General features: G+C 45.3%; 1 protein-coding gene and 1 long non-coding RNA gene across 2 annotated transcripts; one reads left to right on the plus strand and one right to left on the minus strand.

Moving 5' to 3' along the window:
- The first annotated feature begins 421 nt into the window (after positions 1-421).
- LOC104592887 (F-box protein At1g67340) lies at positions 422-2,638 on the plus strand. The gene is made up of 4 exons (XM_010252418.2): positions 422-578; positions 761-996; positions 1,354-1,516; positions 1,636-2,638. Exons 2-4 carry the CDS (start codon positions 770-772, stop codon positions 2,374-2,376), a joined length of 1,131 nt encoding a protein of 376 aa, XP_010250720.1. The 5' UTR covers positions 422-578; positions 761-769; the 3' UTR covers positions 2,377-2,638.
- On the minus strand, positions 2,555-7,120 carry LOC148800917 (uncharacterized). The gene is made up of 2 exons (XR_016084311.1): positions 6,003-7,120; positions 2,555-5,917 (listed from the first exon to the last, which is right to left on the minus strand). It is a non-coding gene; the product is annotated as an uncharacterized LOC148800917 (long non-coding RNA).
- Positions 7,121-18,873: the final 11,753 nt, after the last annotated feature.

Here is an 18,873-nt window from a genome sequence, read left to right on the forward strand (position 1 = left end):
TACATGGGCCAATGTAAAAGTAAAACCAATTTTGTCGTTCCCGGAAAAAAAGAACAAAAGAAAATAATAAAACTTAAAAATCAGAACAAAAAATAGACAGAGAAGAAGAGGGAGGGGACAGTAAAAAAGAAAAGAGGGAGAGAGAGAGAGAGAAGTGAACAAGGTTTGTGCTGACTCACACGTTTGACCGTCAGTGGTTGGGTCGTCGATGGGGAGCCGCGAGTTCGCTACCTGAGTTTGTTAGAACGGTGTTTTTTGGTTTAACCTTAGAAAAAATAACCGAAGTTAGTTACCATTTTTACAACAAAATTAACCGCTTAAACTAGACTAGAGAGAGAAAGATGAGACCACACCACACACACTCCTCCCACTCACGAACGACTCATAAATAATGAAGGGATCCTTCCTTCGTCTTTAATCGGGAAGATCAGAAGAAGCGTGCAGACAAGGGGGGGTGGATTTTCCTCAAGAGGAAGCAACCGTCGACGGACGGACATTTCCGGTCAATGCCGTTTGACCGGATACCTACATCCTTCGTAGATACGATAAAGCTACGGCCAACGCTTACGGTATAAAAGGTGAATAATAAATACTGGTTGTTTGTCTACTAGCGTTTCTCAACTAATTAATATAAAATTTTTATTTTATTCTTTATAAGATCGGGTCTGTTGTTGCTGTCATATCTCTCTTGGAGGAGAGCTTTTTTTTCTTCTTTCTTATATAAACACCAAGTTTCCCTGCTTCTGCTTCTCGAGTGCAGAGGATCGATATGAGAACGAGGCTCCAGTTTTTCAAGGATGAAACACCTCTCAAGAGAAAGAGGGATTTCCCCCGTGAAGAAGTGATGCTTGACCGGAAAAAGACGAGAACGGCGCTGGAAAACGTTAGAGAATCGGATTTTTTTGATGGTTTGCCTGACGACCTTATCGTCTGTATCCTCTGCAAGCTCAGCTCCACCGCTCGTTGCCCTGCCGATTTCATTAATGTTCTCATAACGTACACCTCTCTTTCTCTCTCTAACCGTTGATTTATATCGGTTCTCTTTCATTTCCTTTCTGGTAAAGAGGATTTCCTCTGGTGGTTTTCGCTTTGATTTTGTGGTTCTGCGAAAATGCAACAAAATAGTCGATTTATCGCCGAAAAGGCGATTCCGATATCGAACATTAGTCGGAAATATTCTGTTTTCAGTTGATGATAACAAGTTTTGAATTTCTGCGCGTTTCTTCAACTTCAAATAAAGCTTTCTTTTGAAATTAGTGCTATGAAAAAAAAAAAGAACTCTGTTTTCGTTGTATAACGAAAATAACTATTTTTCCACCTTCTCAATTGCTTCTCGTTTTGTCTCCTAAGCAGTTGCAAGAGACTGAACGGTTTAGGCTTTCATCTCCTCGTGTTGTCGAAAGCATCTCCTAAAGCCTTCGCCGTTAAAGTTAAGAACTGGTCTGAATCGTCTCATCGCTTCTTGAAACAGTGCGCAGATGCTGGAAACATCGAAGCCTGTTATACCCTTGGCATGGTCAGTACATTATTACCTAAATTTACAGATGAAAGAAATATGGTATAAATATTTATTTCGTTACTGAGCCTCGCAAATGAATGAATGATCATCTAATTAGTTTTTATTATTGATTGCAGATCCGTTTCTATTGTCTACAGAACCGAGGAAGTGGGGCGTCGCTGATGGCTAAAGCGGCCATCAGCTCGCACGCTCCAGCGCTTTATTCACTCGCCGTCATCCAGTTCAATGGTAGCGGCGGGTCCAAGAACGACAAGGACCTCCGAGCCGGCGTCGCTCTCTGTGCACGAGCAGCTTTCCTCGGCCACATCGATGCCCTCCGGGAACTCGGCCACTGTCTGCAAGATGGCTACGGCGTCCGCCAAAACATCGCCGAGGGGCGCCGATTCCTCGTCCAAGCGAATGCCCGTGAACTAGCATCCGTACTCTCGTCCACCACGTCATCACCGTCGTCGCTCCCCTGGCTGACGTGGCATCCTCAAAACCACCGTCACCAGCATATCACTGGTGCGGGCTGTCCGTTGCTGAGTGACTTCGGGTGCAACGTGCCGGCACCGGAGGCGCACCCGGCAAACCGGTTTCTGGCAGAGTGGTTCGCGTCACGTGGGGTTGTGCCGGGGCAGGGGCTTCGGCTGTGCTCGCATGCCGGTTGTGGCCGGCCGGAGACGAGGCGACATGAATTTCGTCGTTGCTCGGTGTGCGGCACCGTGAACTACTGTTCTCGGGCGTGCCAGGCGCTCGATTGGAAGTTGCGCCATAAGGTGGAGTGCGCACCCATGGAGCGGTGGCTCGGTGGCGATGTCGAAGCCGACGGAGGAATCGTCGAGGTTGACGAGGACGATGCCAACGACAGGAGTTAACGACGAGGTAATAGTGAAAAAGAGTGATAGGGCTTCTTTTGTCTGTGGAATTTATTTAATTTTAATAATTAAGTTAGTTGGTGGAATTTCGCCCTTCTCTTTTTCTATGTTTTTTGTATAGAAACATAGACAGACTATATAGAGGGAGGTTATTTTGGTGGCCCATGGCTGCAACCCGTTCTTTTTTTTTTGTACCATACAATAGATTATTACTCGGCCAAGCTTCATTTCAGAAGAGTAAATTTCTTTGTTCAATAATCAATTTCACCTCTTGTGAGTTTTCGTTTTTATTTATTTATTCCAAAGCAATCAAAACCTGACGCCATTCGTTTTCTGATTCAGGGTTTGTTTGGTTGTTAGCGTTGGGATTAAGTTTAATGTTATATGATTCCACTTTTTGATTTACTAATAAAAGGCTTAAAGCTATCCATCCATCCGGTATCAATGCTGAGAGAGGAGAGGAGAGAGTTGGAGGGTTGGAATAATGAGGTGAGTGGAAAACAAAAGGAGGAATCCGAGGTTTATTATGTGAGATCTTCTCCGCTAGCCATTGGACTCTTTTCTTTTCTTTTATCTCCTCTCACTTATTGAGTTGGATGCTTTGAGCTATCTCTCAGCTCTCTACTATTCAAAAGGATGGAGGAGAGTGGGAGAGGGGATATATAAAACAAAATCAGAGTGAGTGGAAGTTTGCTTTTTGAGACGCTTTATGCCAGTGGTCAGAGTCCAGGGGCCACAAAATGAACATTAGACTACAAGAAAAGAGAAATCCAGATTATAAGAAAAGGGGAACACGCGGATGGAGACACAAAGTTGAGAGGAGTCTGTCCACCAAAAAAGACTACAAAACCACAACGGCATATTTCGTCGCCCAAAAGCTATTTCTGGGTACTAGTGTTTCCGGTTTCCACCACCATGCACCCACTGTTCCATTTCCATCGATCCCCCTTATCCTCATCGATCAGTCCTTACTTCCTTGTAGGCTTCTGAAGATTGCATGCTTACTATCCACGGCCCAAGACAAGTGATGGCCTCAGATTTAATTAATCCTTCCATCTCCACATCCTATCTCATCCATCGCTGCAAGCATTTCAATTATTGTATCAACAGGAGATTGGCAGGGCCATAATGATTTAGCTTGTTTCTAAATCGTGAAAGCTACCATCCTAATATGATTTCTGTTGCCAACATCTTTAAATTCCGACGGCCAACCCAGTTGAGTGATTCAGCTTATGCTTCATTTCTTGCTCGATTTATGGGATTCAACTGTCTAACATTGCTCAAAACCACCTTGATATTGGCAATTCTCCAATCCTTCCTCATTTCTTCTCTTCTGTGTGTTGGAGCTTAGTTCATCATTTTGGAGACCGTATGAATCCGTAAATGCGTCCGTGGGAGGGGGGATATTAGAGAGAGGTCGGAACTCACAAGACAGTAATGATGCGTCCATGGCAAAGAGGATTTTCTCTTGAGCAAGGCAAATGATGGGCTTTTGCTGGCTTGACTAGCTTTAGCCTGTAGCACAAAGAGTGCAAGGAAAGGATGGAGATGGCGATGTCAAGCTGTCAACTGTCAACTCTGGTTCGCTATGAGTTGGGGCTCAACCCGATCCGACCAATCTAATAGAATGACTTTACTGGATCCACCAGACCCTGTGGTCCCATAGCTTTTTCTAACCCAACCCACCCTGCATTGTAAATATACAAAAAAAAAATGAAAATGAAAAAAAACTTAGATGCAATTTATTGTGGTCAAAATTTGATTTGCATTCGAGGTAGGAGGAAAGCGTGCAAAATTTGTGTCAAGTAGAACTACAAATCATAATTATAAATAAATAAATGCAAAAAATTTTATATCTCATTCAAATTTGTACTACAACCAAATACAGTGTTAATTTTAAATGTTTTCTCGACAGATAAAAGGGATTTACATACAACAATATCAATATATCACTGAAATATCTGACTTGATTGGTCAAAAATCTCGGGACGTCTTGCCTCTCCAGATCCAGCAGCATAGATTTTTCGTCATTCGTTGATATCAACAGGCCGGGTTGATAATGTCTTGATCTACCAATAACAAGAAGCTGGCTACAAAACACTACAGCCACACATCAAGAGCATGTTTCCGTTGTGGTCAGTAAATCCAAAGTCCGGTTGATAGAGATCCACCTCAACCCAAGGCTGGGCTGAGTGAGTTTAAATCTTCTACAAACATACACTTCCAATCATGTCCCAACTAGTTATTACAGATGCACATTAATAACATGTCTCATTAAATTTCACATCAGTGATCAGCCCCCCACCCCACCACAAGGGGTTGTCTCACAAAGTTCAATATTCCAGCTATGTATTGGGAACATCTTTTAATGATGTTTCTACCTATCATTGGGAGATCTTCCCAATACACGGCTGGGATGTGTTGTGGAACGTTGTGCGGTGTCCCTTGTGGGCGGCTGATGCCAATTGGTCTCATAACACTCAGGATCTATTACCTACAAGTTGTTCTCACATCATTATCCCATTACCACCGAGTGTTGAGAATATCCTCTATGAATGACAAGGGAGATATTCCCGATGCACAGTTTTAATGTCTTGTGAATAGGGATGTGGGAGTAGCTCATGGAAAGTAGATCCAAGCTGTCTCATAAATGATTTGTTGGGACAACGTTGGAATTACTTTTTTTAGCAGATCCCTACCCAGCTTGACCTTTGATGGAGAAGGCTTATGAATTCCAATGTTACAATGCGAATTGGGATATGCTCTGAGAGAGCACTCCTCACTCCGACCTCACAGCCATATCCCACCGGTGAGACTGGATCTGTTCCTCACACACACACTAGTCTCTGTTACCGAGGTGATAGAAGGGATCCCGAGCTGGATCGTCTCCCCTCACACCGGGCTGCTGGTTGCTAACTTGCCTGTTGTCTTGACGACGGTGCTGTTAATGCTGCTCGTCATGCTGTTCACGACGGTGTTGTTCACTCCACGGCTATTTGCCGTGGTGGTGAGGGACGCCGACCTAATGTTGGGACTCAATATGGCATCGACCCCTGAGGGGGTGACTGGCGTCTATGTTGCTGGTTGAGGTTTTGATGGAGAGGAGGAAATTGGTACTGCTGGTACTATGGCGGGACACTCACTCCGAATCTGTGTTCTCAGGTTTGCATCTGTAACTGCATGACCCGGACACTTCGTACGAGGTCATGGAACTGTCGTGCATCAATCCTAGCATGAACCACAAAGGGTTCTGTGACAAGAAGAGTGGCGCTCACATGAGGCAGAGGTACGTTGACTTGTTGCATTGTGAATCCCGGGTTTTATGCTGTTGATACCCCAGGAAGAGTGAGGGGGATAGTGAACTGTTCGATGGTCACAAAGGGGGTCTCTGGATTAAGTGTAGGCAGGTCCTACCCCCCAGTGATAGTCATCTCAACACTCTTATTGTTGCTTGAGGAAGCCATTAGTGAAATTTGTAGAAATTAAGAAGGGTAGGAACTTAGCTTTATGTCGCGGTTCTCGTAGACGGCATCAATTGATGCTGTGTGATCTAGATTCTCCTAGCTAGAGGGCAGCTCGGACATTAGCTGGCTGATCAAACTACAAGAAGAAAATGCTTAGAGAGCCTGGGGTGGCTTACCCGATGTGGGCACTCCAATGCTTAATTTAGTATTTCGTGCAAGCTGAAAACTTGTATACTACTTGGTTAGTGAGCAATAAATCGCGCATACTTTGTGTCGCTAGGGTTGATGCTCTTGTATAGGTGAGCTGCCGTAGGTCTCACGAAATACCCCTTAGATCATCGGCCCGTGCTGTTAAGAGTTCGTTTCGCACCAGGAGATGGACTTCGTGCTAGCCGATAAAGCTTATCAATTTCATCCAATCCGGGCAGGATAAGGATAAGACCTGCAGACGTGTGGTTTGATACCGAAGAAATTGGAAACAACTGGCTTGCTTTTAGAAGTTGGCTACGTGTCACCTCAGCAGGTCGAGCCATCATGAACTGCTTAAACCTCGGTCCTTGTCAAGGTGCCAGAAGCACCCGAGGTGACCTGGCCTGCTAAGGTAGAAGGAAATGCCGAGTCATCAATCAATCAACAAGTTGCTTCCATATGTCCGTGCATGAATTGGTTGAGCCAAATCACCCCTCGTAAGAATTAAAATGAAGCAATGAAACTTTTATTTTTGTTGGTCTTTTTGTTTCTTCTAGAAATGCCACTGAATTAAGCTATCTTTTATTTTCTTTTGTTACTTTTCCATTGAATCTGAATTATTCACCTGAGTCATAACTAGAATATGCATTAAAATCTAAAGGCAAACAAGAAACATTGTTGCATTTACGAACTTGTAAGATAACATTGAAGGATATGAATATTTTTAACTGTCATGAGTTCTGCTTCATAGTTCATACAGATGAAACGCATTTGCGAGACTTCTATGCAAGAATACGTAAATAGAAAGAAGCGTGATATATATATTAGCATAGAAAGGAAAGGAAAATAGGATAAATACTAAATATTTGATATGGGTGTCTAAAGCGGAAGCTCTACAGTTCCCATTCCCCCCATTATTCAAAAATGGAACAGCAGGACTTGGAATTTCGGTAACATATTAAGCCATTGTTAGGTTCAGAATCTGAACAACAAATTAAATGTACATAGTACAAGTAACCATGTAAACAGCAGTGAAATAGATCCTGCAATGCAGATGCAATTTCATTGGCCTGGGTTCTACTTTTAATTTACCCATGCATATATCTGCTGTCTATTTCAGGACTAGACTAATTAAACCTTCAGAATGTGCAGTGTGCTTTCTTTTATAATCTAGAAAATCAAGCATTTATAACTTATATGCAAACTAAGCATGATGTTCCCTCATGCTGCATTACTATTTATGCAGCTGTTTGCCAATATATGTTTTCTGAGTAACATCGTTATTGGGTTGGCAAGGGATAACCACAAGTAAATAAGATGGCATTTCTGAGGGAGTTTGCTGAGAACTTGATATGGATGATGATGGAGGAACCCTAAGAACGGGATCGGAAGTTCAGGGAGCATTTATATGCTGTTAAGGACCGCTGCAACAAGGTGAAGGAGATGTGGAGTTTACCTCTCCTCCCTTATGGATTCTGGACATTTGAACGCCACAATGCTCAACTCTCATGGGATGCCCAGATCAGTAAGGTCCCTGGCCGTAGGGACCCTTAATATATAACCCTCTTTCAACAGTCATAGGAAAACACCCCACCCAAGTAAATGAACGGTCAGAATCTCAAGGTCCTTAACACAATTATGGTTTCTGCTATACTCTTGTAAAAATCCTTTGTTCTGTTGCTTCTTCATCTTTTAATGAAGTTATATTAGTGAAATTGGATAGTGATCAATCATTTTGAGCTCCAAATTTAACTGCAACAAGGAAGATCCTTAGGCCATTTAGGAAAGCTTAATAAACGCCTCAACTACCAAAGCAATTCCCTATACATGCGTAAATACTCTTTAGAGTTAGTGAACTTGCTTAGACATGGCCCATAACAAGGACAAATGAAAATTATGAATCTACTAGTAGCTTCCTTTGAGACAATGAAAACTAGACTATGATTCCTAAGCTACTCCAACAAATGCAAAGAGAATTTAAACATTACTTACTATATGACTACACCTACTAAGCCTATGGATGGAGCTTACATGAGACTATATGCAAAATGATCAAAATACCCTTTCTATACAGAAGGCCATTACAATGATTACTAATTTACTACCCAATGCTGGTTTCATATGTCCAGGGCCTTGGGTGGGAAAGAGTGCAAATCGGTTCAAATGTTAACAAATTCCCAACCAAGGTCTGCCCTAGCTTTCTATCCTTAGGTGAAGTTGAGTAGATGAGGACCCAAACTTGAAGTTTCACTCCAAAGTCAAATTGACATTCAAAAATCCCATTTTTTACTTGTTTACTTCTGCATCATATAGGGTAGATGGATAGTGGGGCACGAAGGACCCTGGATGTTATCACATAACGTTTCTCTCCTTCTGTCTGATTGTCTCCAAGGACTATGTGAGGACTGTTGATTGAATAATCAAGATCAAAAGACCAGTAGCAAAAAAATAAAAAATAAAAGATCCATATTTTACCTCTGAAGCGCAAATTGCATTTTTCTAATAGGTCCTTGGAACCTCAAGAATGGCATGACCCTCCTAGTGATGAGTTATCTACTTGCAGCCAACATGCAAAGTGATGATGCACAATCCGGCCGGTCTTAGCTGTCAACGATCTTGCCTTTAAGCTGAGTGGCAGGGGACCTGAAACGGAGGGAGTGAAGAAGCTCCGGGGAGAACCCGGCGAAAGGGCTTCGAAGTTCAAGTTAGAGTCTTTTCAAAGGCAAGATAAGCCAGATAGCGCAAAAGTTAGCATACCTCGTTCTTGTGGGGTAGGAGCCTTTTATAACCACCTTGCGCACTCACTTCCAGACTTCTGTCAGATCGGGCATGATTATTTCTGAGCTCCTGCCAGTTCGGATGTCATTTCCTCTATCCGGACAGAACCGCCACTGCTCCTTTTGTTGGAGCCGTCTCTGCGGCTAGTAACGGCGGTGGCAGGTGGCGGTAGCAGGAGGCCGTTTGAAGTGCGGCTGTCAGGCGTCAGATCCAAATCAGTCAGGTGCGCCGCCCTTGGATATGGACGTCGTTGGTGTCAGGTACGTTTGGTCAGCCTGGTGTTTCGGAAGCGAAGTGCTGGAGTGGCGAGCGAGATGTCTTGAGCTCGGTTTGGGGAGTGTTCCGAACTGCCATGGGTCAGCTCGGGTCACAGCTTTGCGAGGCTTGGGACCCGAGGTAGTTCGTGCTCCTTGCAGGGAGCTCGGGTTCTCAGTAGGGAGCTCGGGTTCTTAATAGGGAGCTCGGACTCTTAATAGGGAGCTCGGACTCCGAGTAGGGAGCTCGGACTCCGAGTAGGGAGCTCGGACTCTTGGTAGGGAGCTCGGGCTCCTAGTAGAGCGATCTGGTGGAGTTCGGGCTCGATAGTGAGCTTGGACTTCGTTACTTCCGGTGCTCGTTTTGGTCGCTCTGCTATCCTGAGTTGTTTGCTTTTGCCACGTGTCGGGTGATTGCGAGATCGGACCAAATTTCCCTTCATCACAAAGGAAGAAAGATTTCCTTGCATTTTTCTAATAGCTTCATTTGATTCTAAAATTTTCAAACTTTGGTTCTTCAAAATGTTGCCAACCTCAGATCCCCCTCCCCTTTTGAATTTTTCTGCTTTTACAACAGGTAAATAAAGATTATAAACAAAATAAAAAATAAAATACAGAACTATCTCAAAATTTTCCACAACCACATGGAGGCCACTGATCAGATTGGTGGCTGGTGCCAGATTGACGATCCAACTCCAGAGCAACACTCTTTACTTCTTCCTTGAAACTCCATGAATAATCAGATGAACCCTCCATTCATTGGAACATAGTAAGTCTAGTAAGAGGCAGCAACAAAACTCTTATTTTCCAACCGGAATATTAGCATTATCACAAGTACTTTTATTCCACCTCCTTAATAGTTAAAATTGTGGGAAAAACTGCTTTTGGTTCATAAGTCTTAGAATTGAAATAAATATCCATAGTGTCCATAATACTTTATTAACTTTGTCAATCAATTTCATCCTCAACTTCCAAAGTTAACATATCATCACTAAAAGAAAAGAACTAGAGTTTGGATGAGACAACCACGCCTACGTGGCTGTGATATGTAGCGCTGTTTATTTTGATAAAGGACAATGGTGCCAAAGATATACATAGTTTCTTTGGATTTAATGGATTTTCTTAGTAATCTGAATCTGAGTTACAAACTTAATTGGCGAAGTTTGAGGTAGTCCTCTAATCTGATGCAATAAATCAAGTTTATGTTGTTAATCCCTTGGTAATTTTCAGACCGGATTTGTTCCTTACACTGTCTACATAAAGCTTGTGGCCACCTATTTGAAACGTTTCCGGTGCACGACTGTTAGTGTTGTGAGGACGAAATCCGGATTTGATATTTCTTTTATCTCAAGAAATTTAGAGCCCAGCAACCAATAAATAGCAAATTGCCAGAGTCGAGCAGCATTTTAGGGAACGGTGAAAACTTGGGGTACTCTCGTGAATGAAAAATGATAAGATAATTGAGGGAAAAACTTTGGCTGTTTGAGAAAAACAGTTTGGGCTGTTTTCCAGCTTCCTGCATGTGACACGTTATTTAATCCAGGTCGTTATTTGTCTTTTTCAACTAAAAGAATATGGATTACCATTTTTTTTTATCCATGTTCATGTTAACGTTTCATGCGCGGGAGGCTCACAAAACAGCAGCTATTTTTTCCACAGCCATAATTTTCCCCTATCGTGGGTATAAAAGGAAAATGTTGATGAAAAACTAAATAAGAAGGAAAAAACAGTGTTATGTCTTACACGAAATTTCTTGAAAAAATAACATGAAAAGCTGATCCCGTGAAAATTTATGTCATAACCAGTAAAGTGGCTAAACCATCTCTTTTTTGGCTCTCCTAAATTTTAACCGAGCATAGCGCCTTTTGACTTTTCCATTCCCTCTAATTTGAAAGTCAAAAAGTTGCACTGAAACAACCCTCGTGGGCACTTTGAACCTAGTAGTGCTTCTAAGAGCAGCCGGTGGTGGCACTTTTCTTAGGACTCGTCATCAAACGTATATATAAGCGGATATTTGATTTCCTAAGTTGCTCTTCCATTAACATTTATAATAATATTCAATTATTATATTGTATATGATTACAAAAAGTAGTCAGATAAATATACCACAGACTTGACGATAAGCTCAAATCTTAGAATGCAATCTGATCTATTTGACATGATTTGAAAATGAAGCCACAACGTCAGATCAGCTATTCAGATTACAAAACCTTTTCGATATAGATCATCTGTTAATTAGAAGCTCTGTCAAACAACGTAAAATGTGTTCATGAGAAGTTACCGCCCAACTTATATTGCAAATGAATCTTTTATTTGAGAATAAATCCTTAATATACTTTATTATAATGGTGTAAATTTCTTAAACTATCTTATCCATAGTTAATTGATTAAGTGTATCCTTATTGTTTCAAAATTGATTAATACTACTTTTATTGTTTTTGACATTTGATTAATTTTATTCTTATCGTTAAAGTCCATTAATATTCCGTTAAAGTTCGTTAATATATTTTTTAAAAACCTAAATTTACCCTTCACCTTTACGAGGATTCTCAAAGGAGACAATGACTTTGTTGTACAGGTGGCAAGAGATGGGTCCACTGCAATGGTAGACCCAGAGTCCAAACTAACACAATTGCATGTCTCTTTGAATTTGCAGTTATTGGAAGAGTTCCAATGGACAAATGATTTGGAAGAGGACTAGGGTTTTCGACTGGGAATCAAAGGTTCCAGCGGCGAAGGTTGGCAGTGCCGATTCCAGCGGTGAAGATTCCAGTGGTTCCAGTTTCTTTTATTCTCTCCATTCTCTTTTCCCTCTTTTATTCCCATTGTTGTTGTTGTCGTTGCCACTACTGGTACCAGCATCAGTTTTCCCTCTTTTATTCCCGTTGTCGCTTTCAGTACCAGCACCAGTCATGGTGGAAATGAAACAGATCAGCTGATTTTCAAGGGCCAAATAACACAGGCCTTTACCCTCTTTTTCCCTCTTTTATTCCTGTTGTCGCTTCCAGAACCAACACTGGTCTTGGTGGAAATGAAACAGATCGATTGGCCTTGCCGGCCTTCAAGGGTCGAATAACATAGGATCCTCTAGGGGTTGCTTGCTTGTGTGCTCTGGATTGGTCGATTGCATCACCTTCTTTAGATCGCAGATTTAGTTCTCTGGTTTTAGTCACCAAATGATGACAATGATCTAACTCAATAAACAGACTCCGCTTCGAAAGAAGAAAACCCACCTCCGGAGCCAGAGAAGAGCATGAAGTGGAATTGATTATGGAATTTCGATCGTTCTGTAACTGTCCTTTTGCATTTGGTTCTCCGATTTTCTACCGACTTTATGATCTCTAGGTACTATTAAGACTACATGTGGGAAGGAATTTGAATTTTATGTTGAGAAGTTTAGAAACAGAGTTTTGACGTTAACAACTCTGCAACCACATCTCAAAGACGAGGAAGGTGGGGTTCCTCGAAAGGGGTTGGGGTGTACTCTGCACTGGGGTGAGGGGAAGACTTGTTCTCTGAATTCGCCGGTTGGGTTGAACAAAGATGGTTTTGCTCGACAACCCCTCTGCACCCAATTAACAGCTCTGCACTGGGTCACCCATATTTGCCCAGCTCCAAATGTGTCCCCATAAATGTGGTTAGGGTTTTGATTTCTTGTTTCTCTATTTTATTTTGAAAATTTGAGAAAGAATAAAGGGTAAAATAGTCTTTTTCTTCATTATGTTAACGAATGTTAACGGTAAAAAAGGTATTACCCACTTGTCAAAAACAGCAATAGTATTAGTCAATTTTTAAATAATAAGGATACACTTAGTCAATTAACTAAATCACAAAAGTAGTTTAAGAAATTTACCCTTCTTTTATTGGAAGTTCAGCTAAACTGGCTGAAATACTAATCCCAGCTAACCTATTCCCAATCTAGACAAGGGTACCTCAATTGTAATCCAACCCAGCCTAAGCCTCAACCTGAATATGTAATCCTAAATCAATCGCATAGATTCAGGAAACTGGGATGAGGAGCCCGGGATCCTTCACGTAGATGGCTCCTCGAACCAACAAGGAAGCGGGGCTGGAATAGTGCTACGCGGCCCGGGCGGAACAAAACTGGAATACGCACTACGCTTTGAGTTCGAGGCATCCAACAACGAGGCGGAGTACGAGGCACTGATAGCCGGGCTAAACCTAGCGCGCAAGGTCGGGGCAAAGCACATGGTTATCTGCAGTGATTCCCAGCTCGTGGTCAACCAAGTTACAGGCGAGTACGAAGCACGCGAACTCACTATGGTTGCGTACTTAGCAAAAGTAAAGGAAGCTCTGCTCAACTTCCAATCACACTTCATCAAGCAAATCCCGAGGTCAGAGAATGCTGAGGCCGACGCCCTGTCCCGACTGGCTAGCACGAGCCACAACGCCAGGAGAACCATGTACGTAGAAGACTTGCCTCGGCCCAGCATTCTCGGTGGGGCAAGAGAGGTCGCTCCCGTCACCGAAGCGGAGCAGAGCTGGATCGACCCACTCGCAAGCTTCCTGTTGGACGGAACCCTCCCCGCGGACCGCAACACAGCCAAGAGGGTGCAGTGCCAGGCAGCCAAATACGTCATGATAGACGAACGGTTGTACCGACGATCCTACACGCTCCCCTATCTGCGATGCTTGCGCCCAGTCGAAGCCGAGCTGGTACTCCGTGACATCCACGAAGGCTTGTGTGGCGGACACCTGGGGGGCAGAGCCCTCGCCCAAAAGGCACTTCGACAAGGATACTACTGGCCAAGGATGAAGACAGAGGCAATCGAACTCGTCAGAAAAAGCAGCAAGTGTCAGAAGCATGCCAGCATCCACCACCAGCCCGATGCCGACCTCAAATACCTCACCAGTCCATGGCCCTTCGCCCAATGGGGCATCGACCTCCTGGGGCCATTCCCACCAACGACAGGCGGGAGAAAATTCCTAGTGGTGGCAGTAGACTATTTCACAAAGAGGATAGAAGCCGAACCCCTGGCAATAGTTACGGCCCGAAACATACAAAACTTCTTTTGGAAGAACATCGTATGTCGCTTCGGGCTACCTCGGGTACTGATCTCCGACAATGGCAAACAGTTCGAAGACATCAAGTTCCAAGAATTGTGCCGAAGTATGGGAATTAGTCAGAACTTCACATCGGTCGCACACCCGCAGGCAAATGGCCAAACAGAAGTAATGAACAGAGCAATCCTCCGCGGACTAAAAGCGCGATTGGACCGAGCCAAAGGTTTGTGGGCAGACGAACTACCAAGTGTTTTATGGACACACCGAACCACGGAAAAGGCCGCCACGGGTGAGACCCCCTTTAACCTCACCTATGGCACCGAAGCAGTGATCCCGGCGGAAATCGAAGTGCCTACGTTACGACTAGAAGCGTACGACGAACAGACAAACGAGGGCGAGCTGCGCACCAACCTCGACCTACTGGACAAAGTGAGAGACCTCGCGCACATCCGAACTGCGGCTTACCAACTAAAGGTAGCTCGGTACAACAACGCGTGAGTAAAAAAGTGGAACTTCCGCGTCGGCGACCTGGTTCACCGTAAGGTCATGGTGCTCGAACCCGGCGTAGGGAAACTTGGACCGAACTAGGAAGGACCCTACAGAATAATGAAAACACTCGGTGGGGGAGCGTACGAGCTCGGAACCCAAGAAGGGAAACAAGTACCCCGAGCATGGAACGTTGTCAACTTGAGAAGGTACTATCTGTAGGCCACCAAAGCAAGTACGCCGAAGTCATTTCGTAAAACGAACTGAGGGACTGAAATGGTCAGTTCGGCAAAAAATATAGCTCGAAGACACCAGTACATGAACAAAAAGACTTTTCATTTCAAAACAGATGTGTACATTTCATTTCTTTTCATTTCAAAACAGATGTGTACATTTCATTTCATTTCATTTCACAAGCCCGGGGCTACATCATTGTTATCAGAAGCCTCTCCGACAACGCCCGAAGGACCTGCCTCCCCCTCGGAGTCTGGTTCGCCATCCGCGGCATTAGCCATCTCCGGAGTGATGCGCGAAGTGGATATGGCGCTGGTATCGAGGTCGGGGTACGTATTCCAGATCATCCACCGACTTAGCTTGAAACCCCTCCTGTAGGAGTCTACCATCAGGTCATCGAAATCCGGCGAAGCAATGTAATCGCTGACAGCCTTCTTCTTCGCGTCTTCGATGCCTTGAGATAAGATCTGAGTCCTCTCCCTGATATCCTCCTAAAGATATTCGACCTGGTGCTCCAGGTCCAGCATCATTTCCACCATGCGCTGCACCACCACCCCCATGGCCTCGGCATCCCTCTGAGACCTCGCCTGCCTAGACCGCGCACGGCGAGCACCAGCATCAGCAGCACGAGCATTCTCCTCGGCAGTCCGAGCAGCCTCCTTGGCAACGCGCACCTGCCGCAAACATTTCTCCACCTGGTTCGCCAAGGCGTGAATGGAGGAGTTCACCTATCAAAGGAAAACGAGGTCAGAGAAACGAATGAAAAAATTGAAGCCGAGCTCTAAAGAAGGGATCACTTACCACCATGGCATGAGTAACGGCACGGCAGGCCACTTGGTGCAGAGGGAGCTCAGTCCACGCCGCAACTTCCTTAGGAAACATCGCCTCCTTACTCCGTTGAAGAGCATGCACAGGCGATAGCACGCTCCTGAAGTCCCCCGGGGCCTCCGAGCCCGACGGCCCAGCTCGCGTATGAGCGGACTCGGAATAGGTGGGAGCCCCCGTGTGTGTGGTTTCGGCATAAGGAGCCCCCGCCAGCCCCTGCATAGGAGGAACCATCTCGGGCACCTCAGCCGGACAATCCGGCATCTCGGGCTCTGCAGCTCGGGATGGCTCGGCGCGCGCTCGCTTGGCCACCCGCTTCCTCCTCTTCATCCCCTCGAACAAGTGCGCACCTCGGGACCCTTGAGAATCCATTGTACCTGCGAAAAGGAGTTCGGCATCAGTAAGACGTAAGCGAAGAGCAAGACAAGATCACTAGGGAAAGAACCTACCCGAACTCAGGCCCGCAGCAATAAGCTTGGCCTCCGTTAGATACCATTGGCAATCCAGCCCAAGCCGCGCCCATTGCCGGAGGCCCTTCGCCGTCTCCTCATCAAGTGTGATGCCGGAATCAGGAGCGGCCACCACCCAGCCGGTCTGAAACGGCCACCCCATCGCACTTCGCACCCCGAAGTAGTCCCGCTTCCACACCGGGACCTTATTGGGGAGTCTGTGTAAGAGCTTGAAGCCCGGGCGAGGGGACAGGTAGTATGCCCGCCTACGCCCAGGAAGGGGACCCACTTGCTTTTTCAACATTAAGATAGAAGAAAAAATCTCCAGATCCAGAGGGAAGTTCTCGTCGCAAAATAAAGAGATCGTTCCCACTAAGTTCCTAATAGAGTTCGGGTGAAGCTGGCCAACCGTCACACCGAAGTGGTTTTGGACCTCGACAAGAAGAGGGTGGAAGGACAGTCGCAGCCCCGCGGCGAGCTGTTCCCGGAAAATCACCATCTCATCAGGACCGTGTTCCCAAGGAAAGCTCCCCGTAGGGATAAAATAACCGTACTCACTGGGCAAATTATAGTAGTCTACGAGGGTTTGAAGTTCCTCAAGCATCATAGTCGAAGGGCCAAACTGATCTACAACCCGGCCACGGCGGGAGGTGGATGCCGACCTACCCGAAGCACCTCGGGTGGTAGGCCCGACCCCTTCCTCAGGACCTACATCGGGCTCACTTGAACTACGGTGGGACGCAAAGCGGTTCGTAAACCCACATCAGACCCGCTTTAACAGTCTGAACCCTCCAAACCAGACATCGTGGAACGGAACGGGATTCCAAAGAACACTCACCCGGGAAGAAGACTGAAGCAGACCGTGAGAACTCGAACAAGCAGGAAGCCCTGGGACGCGAGCTGAAAAGCCTGGACGCGAGCTCAAGATATACAACAATAGCAAGGACGCCCCCCCCTGCACTATTTATATCCACAGCGTACGGAAAGCGACGACCCAGATCGAAGCCAATCCAACGACCCACAGCCGTGCTAAGCCGCACGTCTTCCAAGACCAATCAGTGCACGTGTTTCAGAGACTGATGGAACGTCGCGCACGTCTTGTCAGAGGATAGGTGTCGGCACGCGTCTTCCCGAAACTGACGGGGTAACGGCGCACGTCCCCTCGCAATAAAAGCGTCTGCAGCACAACTCCCAAACAACTGCCATCACGACTTCCGAACGCGCGCCCTTTTTGAAAATCAAATTAGAGCAAGCGCGCTCAGCACGGACCAAAACCCTCCCACTACCTTGCAAACTCCCCGCGCCAAGACGGAACTGTTGTCACAGGGAGTGGGGGGCAATTGATGAACGGAAATTTGGCCCGACCTCGCGATCGCCCGACACATGGCAAAGGCAAGCATCTCGGGACAGTAGAGCACCCAAAGTGAACATCGGAAGCAAGTCCAAACTCACTACCGAGCCCGAACTCCAGATCGTTGTACTTAGTCCGAGCTCCTTGTTAAGAGCGAACTCCCTGTTAATGGTCCGAGCTCCCTAAAACCCGAGCTCCCTAAACCCGAGCTCCGTCCTGAGAACCCAAGCTCCCTACGAGGAGCACGAACTATACTGGGCCCCAAGCCTCACAAAGCTGACCCGTGGCAGCTCGGAACACTCCAAACCGAACTCAAGGCACCTCGCTCGCCACTCCAACACTTCACTTCCAAAGCACCAGGCCAGCCAGACGTACCCGATACCAAGGACGTCTTTATCCAAGGGCGGCGTACCTGACTGATTTGGGATCTGACGCCAGACAGCCGCATTTCAAACGGCTTCCTGCCACCGCCACCTGCAACCGTCGTCACTAGCCGCAGAGACGGCTCCAACAAAAGGAACAGTGGCGGTTCTGTCCGACCAGAGGAAATGACACCCGAACTGGCAGGAGTTCAGAAGTAATCATGCCCGACCTGACGAAGGCCTGGAAGAGAGTGCGCGAGGTGGTTATAAAAGGTTTCTACCCCCCCAGGGATGAGGTATGCTAACTTTCGCGCTATCTGGTTATTCTTGCCTTTGAAGGATTCTAACTTGAGCTTCGGAGCCCTTACGCCGGGTTCTCCCCGGAGCTTCTCTTCTCCTCCCGTTTCAGGTCCCTGTTACTCATTTCAGAGGCAAGATCATCAACAGCTAAGACCGGCCAGATTGTGCATCATCAGACATTATATAGTTTACATTGCAACCCCTCAATGAAACACAAGACTCTAGCAATGGAAATAAATTCAGAAACTCGTGAACTGGTTTTTTTATTTCCATCTCGTCACATGATAGTGTGGGAAATGATGAGACTTCATCAAGAGATGTTTCCAATACAAGGTTAAGACAATGAGTTGAGCATTTTACGAGTTGTTGTTCGAGCTTGGCTCATGAAAAGCTCAGTTCGACTCAATTTCAACTAAGTTCGAGCCTATTAGAGTTTGGCTCATGAGTCAGCTTGAATATAATTATTATAATTTTTAATTTTTTAAATATAAAATAAAATAATTTTTATATAATTTTTATTTTTATAAAATATTTTTTCTCAAAATCGAACTCGATCTTATGAATTTTTTACTTGAATTGAACTCAAACTTAAGGTTTTGGCTCAAACCGAGCTCGAGCTCAAACTCGAATCTGATATTATTTGGCTCAGCTCGACTCGAATCTACCCCTAATCAGATTATGCTGTGGGGCACCCCTTGTGGGGTGCTGATGTAAACTTATATATAACATAGGGTTGGATTCAGTTTCGAATAGGGACCAAATCTGCTCCTCACACATGGC

This window comes from Nelumbo nucifera, chromosome 3 (genome assembly GCF_055504915.1).
Source record: "Nelumbo nucifera cultivar China Antique chromosome 3, China Antique-T2T, whole genome shotgun sequence".
Classification (NCBI taxonomy): Eukaryota; Viridiplantae; Streptophyta; class Magnoliopsida; order Proteales; family Nelumbonaceae; genus Nelumbo; species Nelumbo nucifera.

Excerpts from the sequence above, each read along its gene's own strand:
- LOC104592887 (XM_010252418.2), top strand. The coding sequence starts at position 770 with ATGAGAACGAGGCTCCAGTTTTTCAAGGATGAAACACCTCTCAAGAGA. Across the intron at positions 997-1,353 it reads TTCATTAATGTTCTCATAAC|TTGCAAGAGACTGAACGGTT; the intron begins GTACACCTCTCT and ends TCTCCTAAGCAG. Across the intron at positions 1,517-1,635 it reads CCTGTTATACCCTTGGCATG|ATCCGTTTCTATTGTCTACA; the intron begins GTCAGTACATTA and ends TATTGATTGCAG.